The sequence below is a fragment of the Nestor notabilis genome, unplaced genomic scaffold (assembly GCF_000696875.1).
Source record: "Nestor notabilis isolate BGI_N333 unplaced genomic scaffold, ASM69687v1 scaffold30624, whole genome shotgun sequence".
Lineage (NCBI taxonomy): Eukaryota > Metazoa > Chordata > Aves > Psittaciformes > Psittacidae > Nestor > Nestor notabilis.
This window is the reverse complement of record NW_009925713.1, coordinates 3270-21879: the sequence shown is the minus strand read 5'-3', so window position 1 is coordinate 21879 and position 18610 is coordinate 3270. Positions and strand designations below refer to the sequence as shown.

At 49.8% G+C, this 18610-nt stretch overlaps 1 protein-coding gene across 1 annotated transcript in view; it reads right to left on the bottom strand.

Moving 5' to 3' along the window:
* Nucleotides 1–18610, bottom strand: part of LRSAM1 (leucine rich repeat and sterile alpha motif containing 1) — a gene marked incomplete at its 3' end in the record, with an annotated part of 21068 nt that overhangs the window by 2230 nt on the left and 228 nt on the right. The window contains 19 exon segments of the mRNA XM_010013173.1: nt 1–69; nt 613–708; nt 2538–2618; nt 4037–4111; nt 4762–4849; nt 5758–5857; nt 6864–6934; nt 7900–7944; nt 8359–8498; nt 8583–8705; nt 9518–9547; nt 10143–10273; nt 11216–11306; nt 12450–12571; nt 13363–13447; nt 14117–14185; nt 15074–15151; nt 15781–15825; nt 17389–17445. Coding sequence (XP_010011475.1) covers nt 1–69; nt 613–708; nt 2538–2618; nt 4037–4111; nt 4762–4849; nt 5758–5857; nt 6864–6934; nt 7900–7944; nt 8359–8498; nt 8583–8705; nt 9518–9547; nt 10143–10273; nt 11216–11306; nt 12450–12571; nt 13363–13447; nt 14117–14185; nt 15074–15151; nt 15781–15825; nt 17389–17445 — 1596 coding nt within the window.

Below are 18610 nucleotides of genomic sequence, written 5' to 3'. Positions count from 1 at the left end.
CAGCAGGCGCTGGTACTGGATCAGCCAATAGTTCTCCTGTTTGGTTTCACTCTTTGTCTCCATTTCCAGCTGGAAAACAAACTCAATCATTCCACAGCCTGAGAATGTTGTGAGGGGTGTTTACGGAAGCTTGAGCTGGACGTGAGGGAGGGGAAACCAACAGCCTGGGCTGTGCAGGGTATATGGGCACAGCCGTGGCAACATGGGCACTTCTGGCCTTCTGCAGCCTGGTCCCACTTTGGCCTCACCAGCCAGCCCAGGGCTGTGCATCCTCCCTGCTCTCTCTGACCCAGGCACTGCAGCCTGCTCTCCTGAAGCTCAGAACAGGCTGGAGGTCTCTGGTTTACAAGACCACATGTGGGGCACTTGTGGGATTGTGCTTATTCTCCCTCCACAGTTCCCTTTCCCAAAGGGGGGAGTGATGACAGCAGTGCCTCACGCTGCAGTAGTGCAAACTGCCCCTAGAGCTTACATTAGCACTTCTGAGGTCAAATTAGTCTCTGGATGGGACCCTCAGAGCCCACTTTATTCCCATGCTGACCCCTGGGCTCTTGCCCTGCAGCCAGCCCATGTGCTTTCTCATTACAGCACCTAATTCAGGGCCTCTGTTACCAGTATCTGCTGCAGCTCTTCTTCTCTTTGCTTTTTCTCCTTGAGCAGCTGCTGCAGCAGGTAGCCAAGTGCTTGGCGTTGCTCTGTGATCACCCCCTGCAACAGAAGGACTCTGGCACCCACATCTCCACACTGTACAGCTGCAAGCACCCACGCTGCCCTCATTCCCAGCACAGCACCCACCATACCCAGCACAGTCACAGCAGATGTGGCAGCCTGAGCTCCACATCCCTCAGCCCTGGAGCACACAGCTCCAGTCCTCTCCTAGGAGATGGCACAGCAGAGCCAAGCTGAACCCATTCCTTTGGGTCCTGCCCTCACGATTGCTCGTGGTCCAGCCCGCAGCATGGCCCAGGCAGCCCAGGACCTGCAGCAGCTCTCACCACCATCAAAAGTACAGTGAATGGCATTACAAGTGTTTGTGGTTTCCCTCCTTAACTAAGACCACCTGAGATGAGCTCTAGAAGCCTGCAGGCATGTGGGACAGGTAAGGCAGCAACCTCCTCACACCCCTGGGGAGCTTGCTTTCATTGGGGTCTCACACCAAGCCCCGATGGGTGCCAGGGCAAGATAAGTGAGCACTGAGCCACTCTGCTGGGAGATGAGGAGAGGGGAATTGTCTCAGGAACATCAGACCAAGCGGCATCTCTGCATGGATCAGCCCCAGCTGAACTGGGCAGAACCCAGGAGGCTTCAGTGAACCTCGAGATGAGCTCTGCTGCCCACCCACACTGCGACACCCCCAGGTCGCTCCCCAGACCTGCCCCTGGCAGGAGCCCTGAGCACACACCTCCCTTGCTCAGGGGGTCTTTGGTTCTTCCTGCTCTTCAGATTTAACAAGTTCATCACTAAAGCCCCTGAGCACTGGGGAGGAAGCATCTCTCCACTGCAGGGGGGTACGTGGCATCTCTGCAGAAAGCTGCTGCTGCTCTGAGGGCACTGCCCCTGCACTGGGGGTTCAGTCACCGCAGGGAACCCTCAGGCTGGAGACCACCAAAGGGCAGGGGGGATCCAGACAGATGAAGGTGTCTGTGCCTTGTTTCTCAGTGCTGAAGTTGCAAACATCCTGTGCAGAGGGGTACCAGGGCAGATCCAGTGCTCCTGTGGTCACCTAGAGGAGTCATCCCAGCCCAGTTTTATCTGTCTGAGGTTCCTTGGTCTTCCCTGCATGAACTTTGGGCTGTCTCCACCATCAGACCCCCAACACTGCAGCGTTATATGGAGGAGCTGCATGAATTAAGGTAGCAGAACCCAAATCTTGCTCTTTGAGGAGTCCAGCACAGGGCTCAGAGGCAGTCCCGTCTGCAGCCAGCACCCACCACCCGCTCTGTGCAGCACTCTTGGAAAGTACCTGCTGTTTGCTACTGATCTGGGGCTGACTGAAGAGGTGACCTGACCTGGCAAATAGCACACACGGGACAACAACTGGTGCAAAGGGGCAGCAAGAGAATTCAAAGCCAAGCAGGTTAAACCAAACTTGCTACTCCTCAATGTGTTTGAGGGGCTGCTGCTGAAGTCAGCCCCTTGAATGGTGGGATGATGGGGCAGAGCCTGGGAGACAGGGCTTAGGAACGAAGGGGAGAGCTGACAGCCATCACTGGCAGGTGTTTAAAACCAAGGGAGAACACAGCAGTGTTAAGAACATGCGATGTGCAGCAGGCAGTGTTCATGGGACAGCCAACAACTGCATCCCAAAATCCTTCCCCAGCCAGCAAACCTGGATCTGCCCCTGCTTTGTCCCTGCCCTGAAACGCAGTGAGACAAGGAGCAGCAGCGATGTTCCCACAACAGAAGGGTTTGTGGTGTTCTGGGGGTAAAGTCCCCTCCTGACTGACCATGAAACCATCTGGAGCAGAAGCAGCAAGTGGAGCTTTGGTGATCCCAGAGCAGAGAGAGGGTGGGGGCAGCCCCAGCGCCCTACATACCTGCAGTGTCTCTGTGTCCAGTTCTTGCCTCTTTAACTCCAGCTGTGTCAGCTGCAATAACTCTGTTTCTATTAATTTAATCTAAACAGAAGACGAAACATTTTTTACTGACATTTGAAGCGACTTCCATCGATGCTCTTTTAAGACAAGGTCTAACTGCTGCTGGGGGAGGGATGGCACTGCAGAGCCCCCCAGACATTTGGGGAACCTGCTAATGCCCCTCCATGATGCATGTTCATAGGGTCACTGTTTGGATTTGCCTGAGGAGCTGTGTCCCTGGTCTCTACTTGTCTCTCTACTCTAAACACCTTCTGTTCAGGTCTAGAAGCACGCTGCAATCAGTTTGTTCAGCCAGACCCTCAGAAGCCACTCTGGAAGGCAGCAACTGATGGTCAAAGCCCTCCAGGCACCACTGCTCAAACTGCAGGTTAACTGGGGCAGGGTCCTGCTTTCCAGATGCTCCAGCAAACCCCATAATACTCTTTCAGGTGGAGAAACTGGGACACAGAGAGGTGAAATGAGTTGCCCAAGATCCCAGAGCAAAGCCAAGATGAGAGCCCAGCTCACCTATCTGCCAGGCCAGCTACATCCCCAGGCCATGCTGCTTAATGTGTGCCATGACCATGGAAGTCCTGCTGACACTGGGGCTCTGCAGCAGGCTGTACCCAGGGCTCCTGCCCGCTCGCAGGTGCTGGGGGGTGGCTGGATTTCAATAGTAAAAGGTCCAGCCATGGCAGCATGGAACAAACTCCCCTTCTTTACAAATGTGAGCAAAGTGCAGGGCTCTTATTGATGAACTCAAGCAATGGAGAGTTGTTAGACTCAGATCCTGGATTACCTATGTGCAGTGATAGGTCACTGAGTGAGTCAGTATATCCAAGCTTTTAAACTCATCCACCAACTCCTGATCTGAGACTTTCTGTTAGTGTCAGATGAGGAGAGGAAAGACTCTGGAGCACTGTGTCAGAAACCAGCCCCCACTGTCATGCACCAACCACCACTACTTTCTCCACCAGCTTTTGCTCTTCCCCCCAACTATCGCATTGCACCTTCTGCAGAATGGAGCTCAGGAAGGCAGGCTGGGAATGGGAAAGAAAAGGTGAACTTATAGCTGAAGGTGCAGTTCTGATGTGCTAGATGGAAATGCAGTGGACTCATGTGGAAACAGCAGCCCTGCCAAGTATGCAACCTGAAGGAAATCAATTGCAATCGCAGATCACCCCGCAGAGCCAGTGCAGGTCTGTCCTCTAGTGACAACTCTCCAGCACTTCACCCACATCAGTGCTGAGATGATTGAAGCAGTGGCAATTCCACTACTTCCATGAATCTGCACTGAGCTGGAAGACTGCCCAGGGCTTTGGTGCGGAGCTCTCAGCAATACGAGAGCTCTTCACTGCCTCCAGACCCTGCTTTGTGCTCACAGCACTTCGATCCTCCTCAGAGGTGCCTCATCGAACGGTGTATGAGCTGAGCTGCTCTTTCCTCTGCTGCTGACTCACCTGGTTCCGGATCTGCCTGTGCATTAGATCCTTCTTCACTTGGAGAGCTTCAAAGGCAGCTTTTTGCATCTCAATCTAAGGGACAGGCAAAATCCTGCTTAGAGAGGTTGCTGATGCAGCTGCAAATGGGCTATGAGATCTGGTGCCTTGCAGTGACTCGGGTATGAGCACCTGAACAGTGCTCACTCTGGGCAACAGCACCCTGACTATGCCATGACTTAGACCCCAGAGTCCCAAAACGTAAACCCCACTTCACAGACAGCCACACAGAGCTTCCATTCATGTTCTCCATCACACAGCTGCAATGCTCTGTCTGAAGCCCACCTCACTTTCAGCAGCACTGAGCCCCAGGCTGTGCAATAGGACAGGACTGCCCAGCACTGAAAAAGGAGCTGCACAGGTCTCGGGTTCAGAATGAGGCTTTGAAAATGCCCCAAGCCACCCAGGAAACCTCACAAAGAGACAGGACTTCTGCCTCAATATCCTCTCTCTTAGTCATAGACCAGTTTTGCTTCCCATGGTCTATGCCTCTGTCTTCTTCAAAAATAAATGCATTTTTCTTTCAGTCACCCAAGTCAATTTGTTAGGATACCAGATTCTCAAAGTTCAGCACATAGAGTTAAATAAAATCACTTCTGCATCCAGCCCAGCCCCCGTTGCTCCTGTGATCCATTCTCACCCTGCTTTCACATGCAGCTGCTTTCCTGACCCCTCACTTTGCCTACCTGCTGCAGGATCTGACTGACAGCTTTGTTCTGATCCAGCTGCTGCCAAGCCAGGATTTGCTGGAACTTCTGATCCATCTCAGCTAAGCTGCAAGAAGATGGATTTGCCATGGAGTTACTGCTGGGGCTGAGACTCTTCATGCAAACAAGAGGAAAAGCAAACAGGGAATCCAGGAATGAAGAAAGCTGTCACTGGATAAGGGGGAAGAGCCATGGCACTGCACAGCTGAAGGCTGACAGATTCCAAACCTCCTTCCCTATAACCAAACCAAACCTGCACCACAGAGCCAGGCAGTAGCACTGCTGCCTGCATGAGCACAGCTTGAGGTCCAAACCAGGGCTGCTGCTGCCCCAGCAAGGTGCTGAGTTGGCATTCTGCACTGCAAAGGGTGTGCTGGTGAAGGAGACCCAGACAATGTGGCCAGCCATGTATTGCCTGCACTTGCAGGCAGGACCAGGTCTGCCCACTGCCCTTTGGGCAGGTCACAGGCACACAGGGTTGGTTCTGTCCAGATCAAACCTCACCTTCTTGTAAATAGAGCGGGCCAGAACACTCTGCACCTACAGCAATGCAACAGGACCTATGTATGTACAAACAGCATCCTTGAGACAACCCTGGGGGGTAAGGAAGGAGTCCTGTGCTGGAGCTGGGCTCTGAACTGGCTAACAAACCAGTTCAGGAAGACCAGCCTAATTTCATCCTCCATATTTAGCAGAATATATACAATCAAATGAACAGTGTAAAAAAGCGATAGTTCATCAAAGGTGTGATGAACATTCAGCTTCTTGTGATCAGAACTTGGTTCATTTAAACAAGTTTGAGAGTTTCTTTAAGTCGCACTGCCATCTGCTCTCACACCACTGTCCTGCTGTATTCCAGCGGCTGCACTTCCGGGGTGTGTGTGTATATGGGAATTGCACCATTATATATGGGAATTCTGCTGGAAAGAAAAGGATTTAGAGCAGTACCACCAGCCCCAGCCCCTCCCCCTGTACCTGGAGCAGGCCTGGTTGACAAGGTCTTGCCGACGAGACTCATAGGTCATTTGGATGAGTTTGTTCTTGTAGCTCTCAGCCAGCATTTGTTGCATGGCAGCTGGGGGACAGAAGGGTTGTCAGTCTGCATTGAAGAGAGTGTCTAGAACAGGCTACACTTGCAGATAACAGTGACTTCTCCCTCATTTCCAGCCTGTCCTCACTTACTCCATTTCATTCATTTCAGAGCAGACTCATTCAGCTGCAAGAATTGCAGCTATTTTGGGGAAATTAGCTGAGCAAACTCTGCTCTGCCTGTGCTGGCATCTCTACAGTGCTTGCAGGAGCCCAGTCACTGCTCCACTGACCCTCAGATGGCTGCAGCTCTGCCCATCCCACTGCAAGTAACCCATCCTTGGGGTGACAACACACACATTTCCCTTGCAACCCCAGTGATCTGTTCATGGTCATCATGAGCAGAAAAGGCTCCCTAGGACCATCCACCTCCTGCCTCATGAGCCTCATCAGTTAATGTGTGTTTGGTACCTCGGGAAGACAAAGCACTTGTGTGCTTATATCCAGCCTCACAAACTCCTGTGTGACAAGTTGTGAGGCCTGTAGGGACAGGCCAAGGGGAATGGCTTTAACCTGCCAGAGGGGAGATTGAGATGAGCTCTGAGGCAGAAGTTCTTCCCTGGAGGGTGCTGAGGTGCTGGCACAGGGTGCCCAGAGAAGCTGTGGCTGTCCCATCCCTGGCAGTGTTCAAGGCCAGCTTGGACACAGGGGCTTGGAGCAACGTGCTCTAGTGGAAGGTGTCCCTGCTCGTGGCAGGGGGTTGGAACTGGAGGAGCTTTAAAGTCCCTTCCAGCCCAAACCATTCCATGAGTCTGTGAAACATGAGCACAGCCTGCACCTCAAGAAGAACCAGCAGTGAACTGAAAGGGAAGCAGGGAATCAGCTATGGCACACGTGCAATGCTACCCCCCACACCTTCACCCCACTGCACCAAGCGACACAGCAAGAATGTGTGTGTGACAAAGCATCTCCCATGTCACCTGTTCAGGACATCTCCAGAGGAACCAGGTCTTTCTCACACCTTACCACCCCAAAGAGCTATTTGGACGTACCAGCCACTTCCTTTCTGCGTAGTTGCTCTGTCTCCTCTTGTGTTATTGCCATCAGTTGTTCCATCCTTATTCTGTCGAACAAACAAGAACAATTCATCCACTCCTTCAAACAAGTATCTCACTTCTCCACCCAGCCAGCTCAGAGCCTGAGGACTGAGCAGATCCACCCTGCCAGCAGCTCAGGAAAGCCACGTGCTTATCAGAGACACCAAAGTCTCTGTGATTCCTTGGTGAGGACCCTCTAAGTCTATGGGACACAACATAAATTTTGCTCAAACCCAAAGGGACAATTGCTTCTTAGACTGGAACACTGATCCTTCTGAGGGACAGACAACCTATGCAATGTGCATGCACTCCCACCAGCACCATGCTGGTCCCTTGCTTTGCTTTCCTTTCTCTTGAGGCTTGAGGAGCTTAAAACTGACCTAAGTGAGCAGTGCCACTGAAAGCAGCAGCCTGGCCTCCATTCCCACCTCCCCTGCCCTTGCCCCAGCACAAACACACTCAACTCCACTGACCAGATCAGGAACTGGTGTGGCTGGAAAACTATCAGACATGCAAAGGGATTGTTTTCAGGCAGGTCAGTGTCCCCATCCAGTTGGCTGAAGGGAGGGAGAGCAGGGGACAATGACTTTTGGTGGCAAAGCTAGCTCAGAGTGTTGGCTGAACGGCAGCATTGCTTTCAATGTATCCCTTCCAGCCTGTACACTTTACCCTCCATAAATGCCTTGCTTTCCAACAGATGCAGGATTCCTTCATAGTGGAATACAGGGTTTTGTTCCCAAAATCCTTAGCTAGGACCATTCACAGATGAAAAAGAAGTAAATTCACCATCCCATTGGGTTTCCCATACTGGGCAAGCCCAGGCACATCTAGTCCAGTGTCTTGCCTCCAGCAGTGACCAGAACCAGCTGCAGGTATGAGATGAACTTCTCCTGCCTTAAGGTGGATTCAGACAGGCTCCAAAAGGAAGGTCCCAGCCCTCTTCCCCACTTCTTCCCCCTTTTCTAGAAGGGCTTATTCCGAGGAGACTCACCTCTCATTCTCCAAGGATTTCAGAATGTCTGAACTTTGTTTTTGTCTAAAAAATAAGAAAAAACCAAGAGGTTTTCATCAAGCTGAGCAGGACATCCTACTCCCCCAGGGCAGAAAATGACTTTGCTTCTCATATGCAGAACAGCAGCTTTAAGCTGGCTGGTAACCAGACGTGCAGAGCTAGGCACATCAAATGCTTCAAATATGCATCTTCCATGAGGAATTCAGGTTTTTTTCAGTGATGCAGAACTCCAACAGCACATGTATGTGTGAAACACAACTTTTTAATGTGTCAGATTCCAATTGTTCTAAATGGGACCTTGGCAGTTCAACTCCTGCAGACACCAGTCCTGACCAGCCCCAGAGCACGCACGAAGCGCAAAATGAACTGCTCAGAATGGAATGTAAGAACACAAGGCCCTGGGGGACAGAGATCACTGCAAGACCCCCTGAGACCCACCTCTGGTTGTCCTCCAGCAGCTTCTGGATACGGCTGGCAATGCCCTGCTCTGCCTGCTTCAACTGCTGCAGCAGCTTCAGGCGCTCCTCCTCCAGGTAGCGCTGGTGCTTGGTCAGACCCTCCTCCAGCCTCATCTGGTCCTAAAGCAAGGGAGAAGCAAAGGAGGACACGGTCAGTTTGGGAAAGGCAGTGTCCTGTATGGAGCCTGCCCAGAGGAGACCAACCTCTCTCACTGTCTGCAGTATCTCATCCTTCTGACTGTTGAGCTGCTGGACCAGCAGAGCATGTTCTCTCTGCCCCATGTTCAGGCGCCGCTCAAATTCCAGCTTCTCCTGCATTTTCTGTTCCTGAGAGGAATAAGAAGAAAGATGAATGCCAGAGCTCAGCAGATGCTGGTTCTGCTCCTTCCCAAGCAAGAACTAATTCTGGCAGAACTGTAAACCAAGGCACAGTGATCCCCTCGGTGACAAGGAAGCCAGCCAAACAGCAGGCAGGAGCATGACTAGGGGATGGAAACGTTCTCTCCTTAGGAACCCAAAAACTGTGAAGCAGAAGCTGCTGCTCTCTTTATGGCAGTCTCCAAACTCCCCACTGCTCAATTCATAGTCACGAAGCCAAAGTCCCTGGGCATCAACCCATACAACTGAAACAGCCGGTGCAGAGGGAGGTCCCAAATTAAGGTTGTATTCAATCCCAGATGGACAAGGGACTCCCTTGTCTGAGGACAACGGAGTGAAGAAAGCAGCCAGCTGTGGGCAGCTCTAACCAAAGGGAAAGGTGAACTGCATGACAGGGGAAGAGACAGAGACAGTGAAACAAAAAGAAAAGCAAACTAAAAATGGAGCCAGGTGAAGGGAATGAAGGACAGGAACAAGGAATGTTAGGAGACAGGTGGAGCAGTGCCACTGTGAGCCAAAGTGTCAAGGTAGGACTTAGACTGCAGCTCATCGGCTCTGTGTATCAGATGAATCAGTCACAGATTCCCCCATGCTCCCGGTTGTCTCCTGCAGTGAGAAGTGAGCAGCTTTGGGGGTTTTCTGCAGGAACTCAGTTCTCAAACATTCACTTTTGGGTAAAAAAACAGATAAAAAGATGGAAAACAAGAAGCAGAAGCCGACCGATGCTGCAGACAAAGTTATCTGCAGGTGTTCATCCTTACCTTCCTCTTCTCATAATCCAAGAACTTGTTCTGAAAAATAAGCAACATCAGAAGACACTTACTCTCATGAGCAATTGACTGTAGGTATTATTAGCCCACATTATATCTGCCCCTAAGTGAGTAAAGACATCAACCAAAGGCACAAGAAAATCAACACACGCACAATGTCCAGTCCTTCCCTTCTCCAGGGACAAAGAAATCTAGTCTGTACTTGCCAAGGCATTAGCACAGCTTATCACAGGTATACACCTACCCTCACCCTTCCTAGGTAGAGCTGAACACATCTAGCACTTGGCTGGGAACCTCAAAATACACACGTGTTACCATGCTGCACACACCATGTCCCATCGTCACCCCTGTCCCTTGACTGTGTCATTGCTTCCAAGGACAGAAAGTTCTTTGTCATCAGTCTTCCAGGAGCCTGCAGTGGTAATCCCATCCCCAGCTCTCAGGAAAATGCCCATGCCCACAGTGCTATGCCTGGCATGATGCCCTCTTAATCCAAAAAGACCATAGTGGGCAAGGTGATGAGGGATGATGTGCTAAGTGCTGTGAGATCCACTGATGGATCAGAGAGACAAATCCAAACCCCTCTTGCACGACTTCACATTCAGTGGAGCCTCACCTGCCACTCGCCCTCCTCCTCCAGGTACTTATGCACCGCCCTGTCCACCCCATCCACAGATGTTCCTCCTCCATCACTCTCCAGGGCAGGGAGCGGGTACTGAGAGGAGGGGTAGTATGCAATTCCACACTCTGGAAGGCATCAGACACAAAACAAGAACCTTTGGTGCTTACAGAGCTCCGTGGCAGCATGGCTGAGGGCTGGCTGGTGTATGAGACTGCTTCCAACTGTGCTCCTTCTCCCCACACACAGATGAGTCTCCAGAAGAGCTCCTTTAGCTCAGGTGGCTTAGGAACAAGAAGCTCTGAGATAGTGTCACCCCTTCCCACCAGGAAGATGATCAAACCTGCTCAGATTGAAACGCTGCCCTCACACAGGTACAGGCATGCTGACTTCTGCCAGGCTGTGAATGTTCCTGCCCATACCAGAGTAAGTTCTGACTGTCCTTCTATTTCAGAGATTAGCCCAAGCTCTGGTGAGGCTCTTCCCCTGCATAAAACCTACCAAACCTTCCTGTCTGCATTAAACAGAGTGATTACAAACCCACAGGACATTATCTTCCTCCTCTGAGCTTTCCATCTGGTTTACACCTTTCCCTAAAAAACTGTCAATCTGCAGGCCCTGGCTCCTTCCTCATAGAAAATGAGGGTAGGAGGGACCTACAGTGACTACTGAGTCTGTCATTGTCCCAAGGCAGCTGGATCTGGACAATGCCTAATCCTCCCACTGGAGAAAACAAACCCAGGGGAGATGCAATGACTTGTTACAGCCACTTGAGCAGTCTGTGACCTGACTATTCGGATGTTTTAACAAAGCCATTATCAGTTTCAGTGTGACAGTGAGAAGCAAAGTCCCAAAGAAGGGCTCCTGTTTTGCTGTTTGCCAGCAAAGACATAGAATTCAGTGACCAGCCTGCCAGGCACACAGAGCCAGGAACCACCCCAAGCAGAGTCAATGTGATGTTTGTCCTTCACAAATGCAGTCTCTGAACGTGCCACAGCACCCCAGCACCCAGTCAGAGCACAGAGCAGTCCCCAAGTTCTTGCTGCCAAACCCAGACTCTTCTTGCTTACCTTTGCAGAGGAACTGCTGAATGGACTCTGTACCTGCACTGCAAATGTCGGGTGATGGGTAGATCATGGAAGAGGCATCCAGGGTCAGTGTCTCCAAAAAGAGAACACACAGAGCTCCAGGTTATTCTGATGGACCAGTCAGAGTCCAACTGCACTTATCTTTGCAGTTCCCCAGAATTTCACTTATGGAGTGAAAACTTCATGTTACCCCAAACCCTGACACACATATGAGGGTGTATGGCATTTCTGCTGGGTGTTTGACACCTTTCAGAGGTCATTCCACTGTCCCTTATTTGAGAGCTTCTGAGCTGGCCCTTCACTGGGACATTCCCTCTTGCAGACGTGTCTACTTGGTGTTTAAGTACAAGCAGGCCCAGGCCTTCTCAGTGTACTGAAGCCCATAAACATCATGCATGGAAAGTACAGAGACACAAAAGGCACAGAGGGAAGTACCATAAAGAATGAGCAGAAGGACCACTTGCTGTTTTGTCCTACTGTGGCCACCAAAAGGACCTAATGCTGCCTCCTGTAGAGAAGGGCATAGCACGAAGGCCTAGAAAGGAACCACTTTATCAAACACAGCAGGGCAAGTTGCACAGATCCCTCACCTCAGAGACCGCCCACAAGAGAAATGAAGCCTCATGTTGTGTGTTTGAGACCAGAGAGCATTTATTCCCATCCTCCATGCTGGTGACAGAGTCAGCCCTGTTGTCTGACATTTGCACCACTTAGTACTGACAAGTTTGGCAGCCAGAAGGTAACACATTCCTTAAAATCCTGATGCTTGTCCCATTTTGACTGTGCATTCCAGGGAGCCAGAAGCCCCTGGAGGCTGACAGTGAGTCAGGGATCTATCACAGCAACAGAGGCAAAAACCTTGTTGGAAATATCCCATCTTCTCATTGAGGCTCAGCCTTGGTGGAAGGGGGCTGAGCCCACAGGCACAGTCTGTGCTCTCAGAGACAGCCCTGGTAGTTAACACGAAGAAGTTCATTTCCTTTGTACTCCTTTTGTCACGATTAAACCATGGCAAAAAGTGATCAGGAAAGACCAAAGCAGGGAGGGTACACAAAAGCTCTTTTGACCACCATGAACCTCATATAACCTTGTTACAACCCTCCACTGTGGGTCCTGCGCAGACTCTAGAGGTTCACTTTCTATGCTGAATTTGTTATCACATTGAGGAGGGAAGGGGAGCAGCCTGTGGAGGGGAGCAGACGGGCTGGGTGCCCACCTCCAGCGTGCGGATGTGCGCCAGCCCCCGCGGCAGCTCCACAACCGTGTTCCCACTGACGTCCAGGGAGCGCAGGCTCCGCAGGCTGCTCACAGTCACAGGCAGGTCCTTCAGCTTGTTACCTTGAGAGACACAAAAGCCACTTGGTACCACGTAACCTTTCCAAAGCCTGACCCAGCACTTCACCTCCTGGAACACCAAACCATAACCATACCTATGACTTACTCGCTATACTCTACTACAGGGTGAGGGAGGACTCTAAAGCCTGCCATTGCCCACCAAAGCAAATGGGGATCGAGATCTACTTGCACACAGCCCCAGTGCACAGGTTCCTTATGCCCACACACAATGGCTCCTCATGCCCAACTGACCTTCTCAGCTGAGGTCACTGCTGCAGGCTGGATCTGTGCTCTTTATCAGGAGAATATTTGTAACATAGAACGGTTTGGGTTGGAAAGGACCTTAAGATCATCTAGTTCTAAACCCCCTGCCATGGACTCTTCTTCCCTTTGATATAAGTACCAGAGATGGAGAAAGGGGGCTGAGTGTGGGACTGCACATCTAAGGGTCAGAGGCCAGGTGCTGCGAACAGATAGAGCAATGAACTGAGCTGCACTTCCAAGTTCCTCACCCTTCATGTCTTTCCCTGTTTCAGCAGCAGCTCCCTGCAACAGTCTCCTTTTCCTCCCAGATTTATGTGGACCAAGTCTGACCCATTTTCTGTCTAGATGATTTCTCCTGCCTTGACATCTACTTGAATTCAAATCTTTCTCATGTTCTTCCTCACCATTTGTAGCATAAACCATTCAGTGCTTGCATTGGTTGAGAGGAATAATTACTAATGCAGTTCAGCACAACCCAGACCATTAAATAGTGCTTTGCCCAGAGCACCAGCAAGAACCATGTGCCCTACCTTTCACATTGAGCATCTGCAGCTGAGCAAGGTCTCCTATAGATTGTGGAAGACATTTTAAAAGATTCCTTTCAAGGTTTAGGACCTAAGGTATTAACAGAAAAGACATTCAAGATACTCTTTATATAAGTCTCAGGTCTTCCACACATCTATGCTGCCCAGGCCCACAAGGACAACTCGAAATTGGGTTTAGACAGTACTTCCTGAGTTAAACATCACCAGAAGCCATGGATACAGGGTACATCTGGCTACCACATGCAGTGAGAAACCCTACTCCCAACCCACAGCAGCAATAGGTGCTGAGCCCAGAGGCAGAAACTGGGAAGCAGTGTCCTCTCTTCCAGGGACACACAGGGAAGCAGTACCCTGTGCTGCACTCCGAGCAGAGGGGACCCTCAGCATGCACTGCGACACACTGCACTGAGCTCTCCACATTATCACAGCAGGGAGAATGTAAAACCTGAGTATTTGGGGAAATCCACAGGACTGGAAGCTGCTGCTCTGCTTGGCAGTGTGAGACACTTGGACTGAGCCCTTGCACTGAGCTGGGACTACATAGCTCAGCATGCCTGCTCTTCTCCAGCCCTTCTCCTGCCCTCTATCTCCAATAAGCCAGCTCAACAGTGTCAGTCAAGTCAATGAGATAGATCTGACAAAATCAGCAGCGTCATTTCAGTTGTGATTAATTATAAACCAAATAGCAGTAGCCCATTGCTGTCCTGTAACACTTGGGATGAAGCTGCAAATCTGTTACCTGAAGAGATGTCAGTTGACCGATATCAGCAGAAAGCGATGCCAGCTGGTTGTCATGCAGGTCCAGAACCTGGAGGAGTAGGTGATTTCACCAGATAAGGTTGGGAAAAGAAGTCGTGGTGCAAGGACAAAAGGTCATGAGTTATCTAGCAGTGAAAATGACTTCCCTTGCATTGGGGATTTGAAAATGGCTTAAGTTTTCAATGAGACATAGGCACTTGATTCTTGTAGGTCTTTCGAAAACTGAAGCCTCTATAGATGGATAAACAAACCAAAGACTGGAAAGATCACTGACACCAAGGGAACCCTTCCAGAAAACTGGATGAGCCAACTGGTTAAATCATCTCCATGGAGCCAGCCTGGCAGAGAAAGACATTTTCTGCAGGATCAGTGAGCTGAGCTGCTCCATGGAAGCTGAACTGCTCCAACACCAGTGCTGGCATGGGAGAGCACAGGACTATGCCTGAAGACCTCTCTCCATGGGGAGACATGAGTGCCCAGAATGACTCTGCCTCTTGTGCGACCACAGCACAAGGGTAGTGAAGCTGAGAGCCCTCAACAACTGTGTGACAGGTATGGCCCCATCACACACGGTCACCCACCACCAGTTCTGTTCACATTCAAATGACCCACCAGTGCAGAAGAGAGATGGGTCTACCCCATAACACACTCAGCTCTGACTGAGCACCACGAGGAGAGGCTGTTGAGGGGGAAGTGTAGGATTATGAACAGGATAAATGAGTCCTGGGACTGATTCTGATCTTACACAAACCGCTCAGTGACTGGTATCTGTCCACTGGGAAGGTGGACCTGGGAAAGGCAGGTTCCACAGCTTGCTACTGATTCTTGGCAACTGCAGTCAGACAGAAGGGATTTATTTGGGCTAGTGGGTTTTAGTGCAGCTAGAATGCAAGGAAAATAGATTAAATGCAGATTAACTGTTAAGAATCACATTTACCTTTACAGTTATGAGACTCAAGAGGCTGCAGGACTTTGGAACTAAAGATGTCAGGTTATTCGTATGAATAATCAGCACCTGAGGAGGAAAAACCCCATTGAAACATGAACACAAGAGACACTGCTGTCTAGAACAAGCACATCTGTTGAGATTGAATTGTGGAGGCTGTGTAAGAGCTCACTATCTTATTTGGTAGCATACAAAATATTAAAATAGTAAATGGTTTTTCACAGAAGGTCAAACATTTACCATAAGATCTAAACAAGAGCCCAGTTCCTTACATAGGTAATATCATTAGGTAGGCTAACATAGAAACACCAATGGAACAAGTTTGCCCAGAGAAGCTGTGGCTGCCCCATCCCTGGCAGTGTTGGACAGCGGGGTTTGGAGCACCCTGCTCTAGTGGAAGGTGTCCCCGCCTGTGGCAGGGGTTGAGATTGGATGAGCTTTAATATCCCTTCCAACACAAACCAGGCTGGGATTCCATGATTCTATGATCTTTTATCACAGAAGTTAGCTCTAAAGCACAAAGACAGGATTAGTTCCTACCCAAATTGTTCTCTATGTAGTACATACAAGTATCCAAATTCATTATAAGCAAACTTCTGAAGCAACATATAAACAACCCCATATAGTCATTTCAAACACAACAGTAATACTCAAGCATAACAATAGAATTTGCTAATAAGCTCTGATGGCAACATTACCTTTTTTTGCAAGACTTTACAAGTTGCAAAGGCCCCATAAGGAACCTAAAAACAATTAAAGAACAGTGGTGTCAGGCTTCTCACAATACTGTCTTTGGAAGCACTTCTACAGCATCCACCTGCAAAGTGTGAATAAGTAATGAAAACACAAGTGATACTTAAAATGACTGGCCCAGTGTTGGCCCAGGATGCCAGGAGTTCTTGGTGAGGTTCCACTTAAACAGCTTTCAGCAGCTCTCCACACTGTTCTGCACAGCACAGACTGAGGTTTAGGCAAAGGTTCAACTCCTGCAATGGTTTAATATTCACTGTGTTGATGACTCAAGAGTTCAGGCATGTTTTCAGTTAGTCACATACAAATGTCCTCAGTGGTTTTGCAATCTCAGCAGACACACTGAGACCTCAATGAGAAAGGTGAGCAACGGGCAGGACTGAGTGTCCTTGAGTGCTGTAGGAGAAGGGCAGACAGAAAGGGGATACGTCAGCAAATCCAGCCCCTGCCAGGCAAGGCTGAGCACCATGACTTGCTCCGCAGCATGGATCCAGCACAAATTCTTGTCTAGAGTTAATTTTAAGACCAAACTGATGGATCAGTTTATTTATTGAAACAACAAAAGCTCAAAAGAAACAGCAAGACAGAGTTTTGTGGTACCAACCAAACGGAGCTGCTGCAGATGCAAACCCAGCCATGTATGAAAGGAGCTGGGTCAATGCTGGCCACCCTCTTACCCAGCCTGCAGACTGTCCCACACAGCTCACAAACCAACACACAAGATGCTGTTGGCTTCTGATCTTGGAGCAAAACATCCCAAACTCTCAGCACAGCCTTGTCATGCTAACAGTTATCCTCTCCAGCATGGTCCTAAGTCTCTACCCAAAGAGCAGTGCACTATCTATAAGCTTGCTCGGCAAAGGCATCCTGTGGCACAGGTACCAACATTTTAGAAACACAAGACAATGATAAAAACTGAAAATGAAATAGGAACAGGCTTCTGCTTACCAGGATTGTCTGGCTGCTAGAAGGAAGAGCTGTGTCTCCTCTGCAAGCCTGGCAGTCTGTCACTAACTGCTCACTCCAGCAGACAGCTTGTTTCTAATTTAGCTGGCTGCCATAAAGCAGCCAAGCTGGAAGTGAGATTTTCGTCCTTAGACAGCAGCCTGGAACCAGGGCTTGTCACTTCTACAGGAAAATAACCACAGGTGGCAGACTTTGGAGCTCTGAGATCAGAAACAGCCTTTGGCAAACAAATTCCCTCATGACTAGCAAAACTAGGCCATGAGGTCCCACACTAGGGTCCTACCAATGTACTGGTGGGGGGTGTGAGACCACTCTGCCCTTCCATTCCAGCCAAATGAAAAAGGATTCCCAGGACAGAAATCTTGTTGAAGCATCAGGTGAGGGAGGCAATTTCCCCCTGCAAATGTGGGGAAGAAGCCTCCATGTGGAAGCCAGAGCTCAGCAGACATAGGAAGAAGTGGACCCATTTCTGCCTCAAGGCTCACAGACATGATACTAAATCTGACTGTTGGTAACAAGAAGCAGACAGAGGAATCAGACTCTAATAGTGTGTGAGTGTGAGCTAACACTGGAAGCTGTAGAGAACACACCTCTGAAAGTTCACATTTGGATATGTCCAGAGTGTCATCAGCACCCGCTTCTTTTGCCTGGAAAGAGAAGATACACACCCAGAGAATTAGAGCATGCAGGAACACATGATCCCTTGCACTGACTAAAGTACTCCAGAGGTCCCTCCCTGGAACATGAAATGCCAGCTCTCTGCTGCAGCTCCATCACTCAGTGACAACACTAAAAGCAGAGAGTGCTGCTGCAGCTCCAGGAAGCACAAAAGCCAGGAAACCAAACTGCAGATAAAGCCTTTTAGTGCAATAACTGGATTTCTGCTTGAAGAACCAAAGCACATCCTAATTCTGCAATTTTAACTGAACGCATACAGCCAGGAAACGACAGGTTCTCAAGCATTTTTTGGGAACAGGAGCACTGGCACCCCAGCCCATGGCTGAGCCTGCTGTGTCCCTGGCAAGTCTCACCCAGCACAGCAACCTCCTGCTGAGCTGTACACAGAAACCAAAATCGTGTTGCCTTTCTGCTGCCATGGGACCTGCAGAGCAGCTCTGCTGTGCAAGAAGGAGCAAGGACTCACTGCTTCTGTACAGAAGTGTATTTCCATGTTCAAATCAACCACATCCATTATTTTCTTAAATTAAAAGTACTTCACGAGGCAATAAAACCTGCTTGTGTCAGTATCTCTGCCAAGTCTTCAGAACTGGATATGTGTTCACTGAGCACATGTGGTACAGAACTAACCCTAGAATGGACAGATTAAGCTGTCCCTCCCCAGCCCCACAGACACTGAACAGAAACTCTCCAACTGAATAACTTCAGTAAGCGTGGATTCATTACTGGTACATAACAAAGCCTTCCTTTCCAAAACACCTTACAGACATCCAACAGGCATCGTCACTTCTAAAATGCAGCTGCCTCTGGGGTAGAGCATGGCAGATCCCCTATGCCTGTACCAGTCCACAGCTCCTACAGCACAGCAGGTAAGATGGCTCAGAAGAAGATTGCTTTCAGAAAGCCGATTTTGAATCTGTGGCTGCTGCAGGACAGGTAGTTCTGGTGACCTCTCTGGCATGACAGCAACCTGCTGAGGATCCCACCCAGAGCATCTGGCTAAATCCCAGTCCAGGAAAACAAACAGCAACATCTAAGAAGCTAATCTTCTAAGTGACAGAAAGAAAAGATATCAAATGAGAAGGAAAAGAGGGGCACAAGGAAAGCCAGGTGTGATGGGAAAGGGGATGTTAC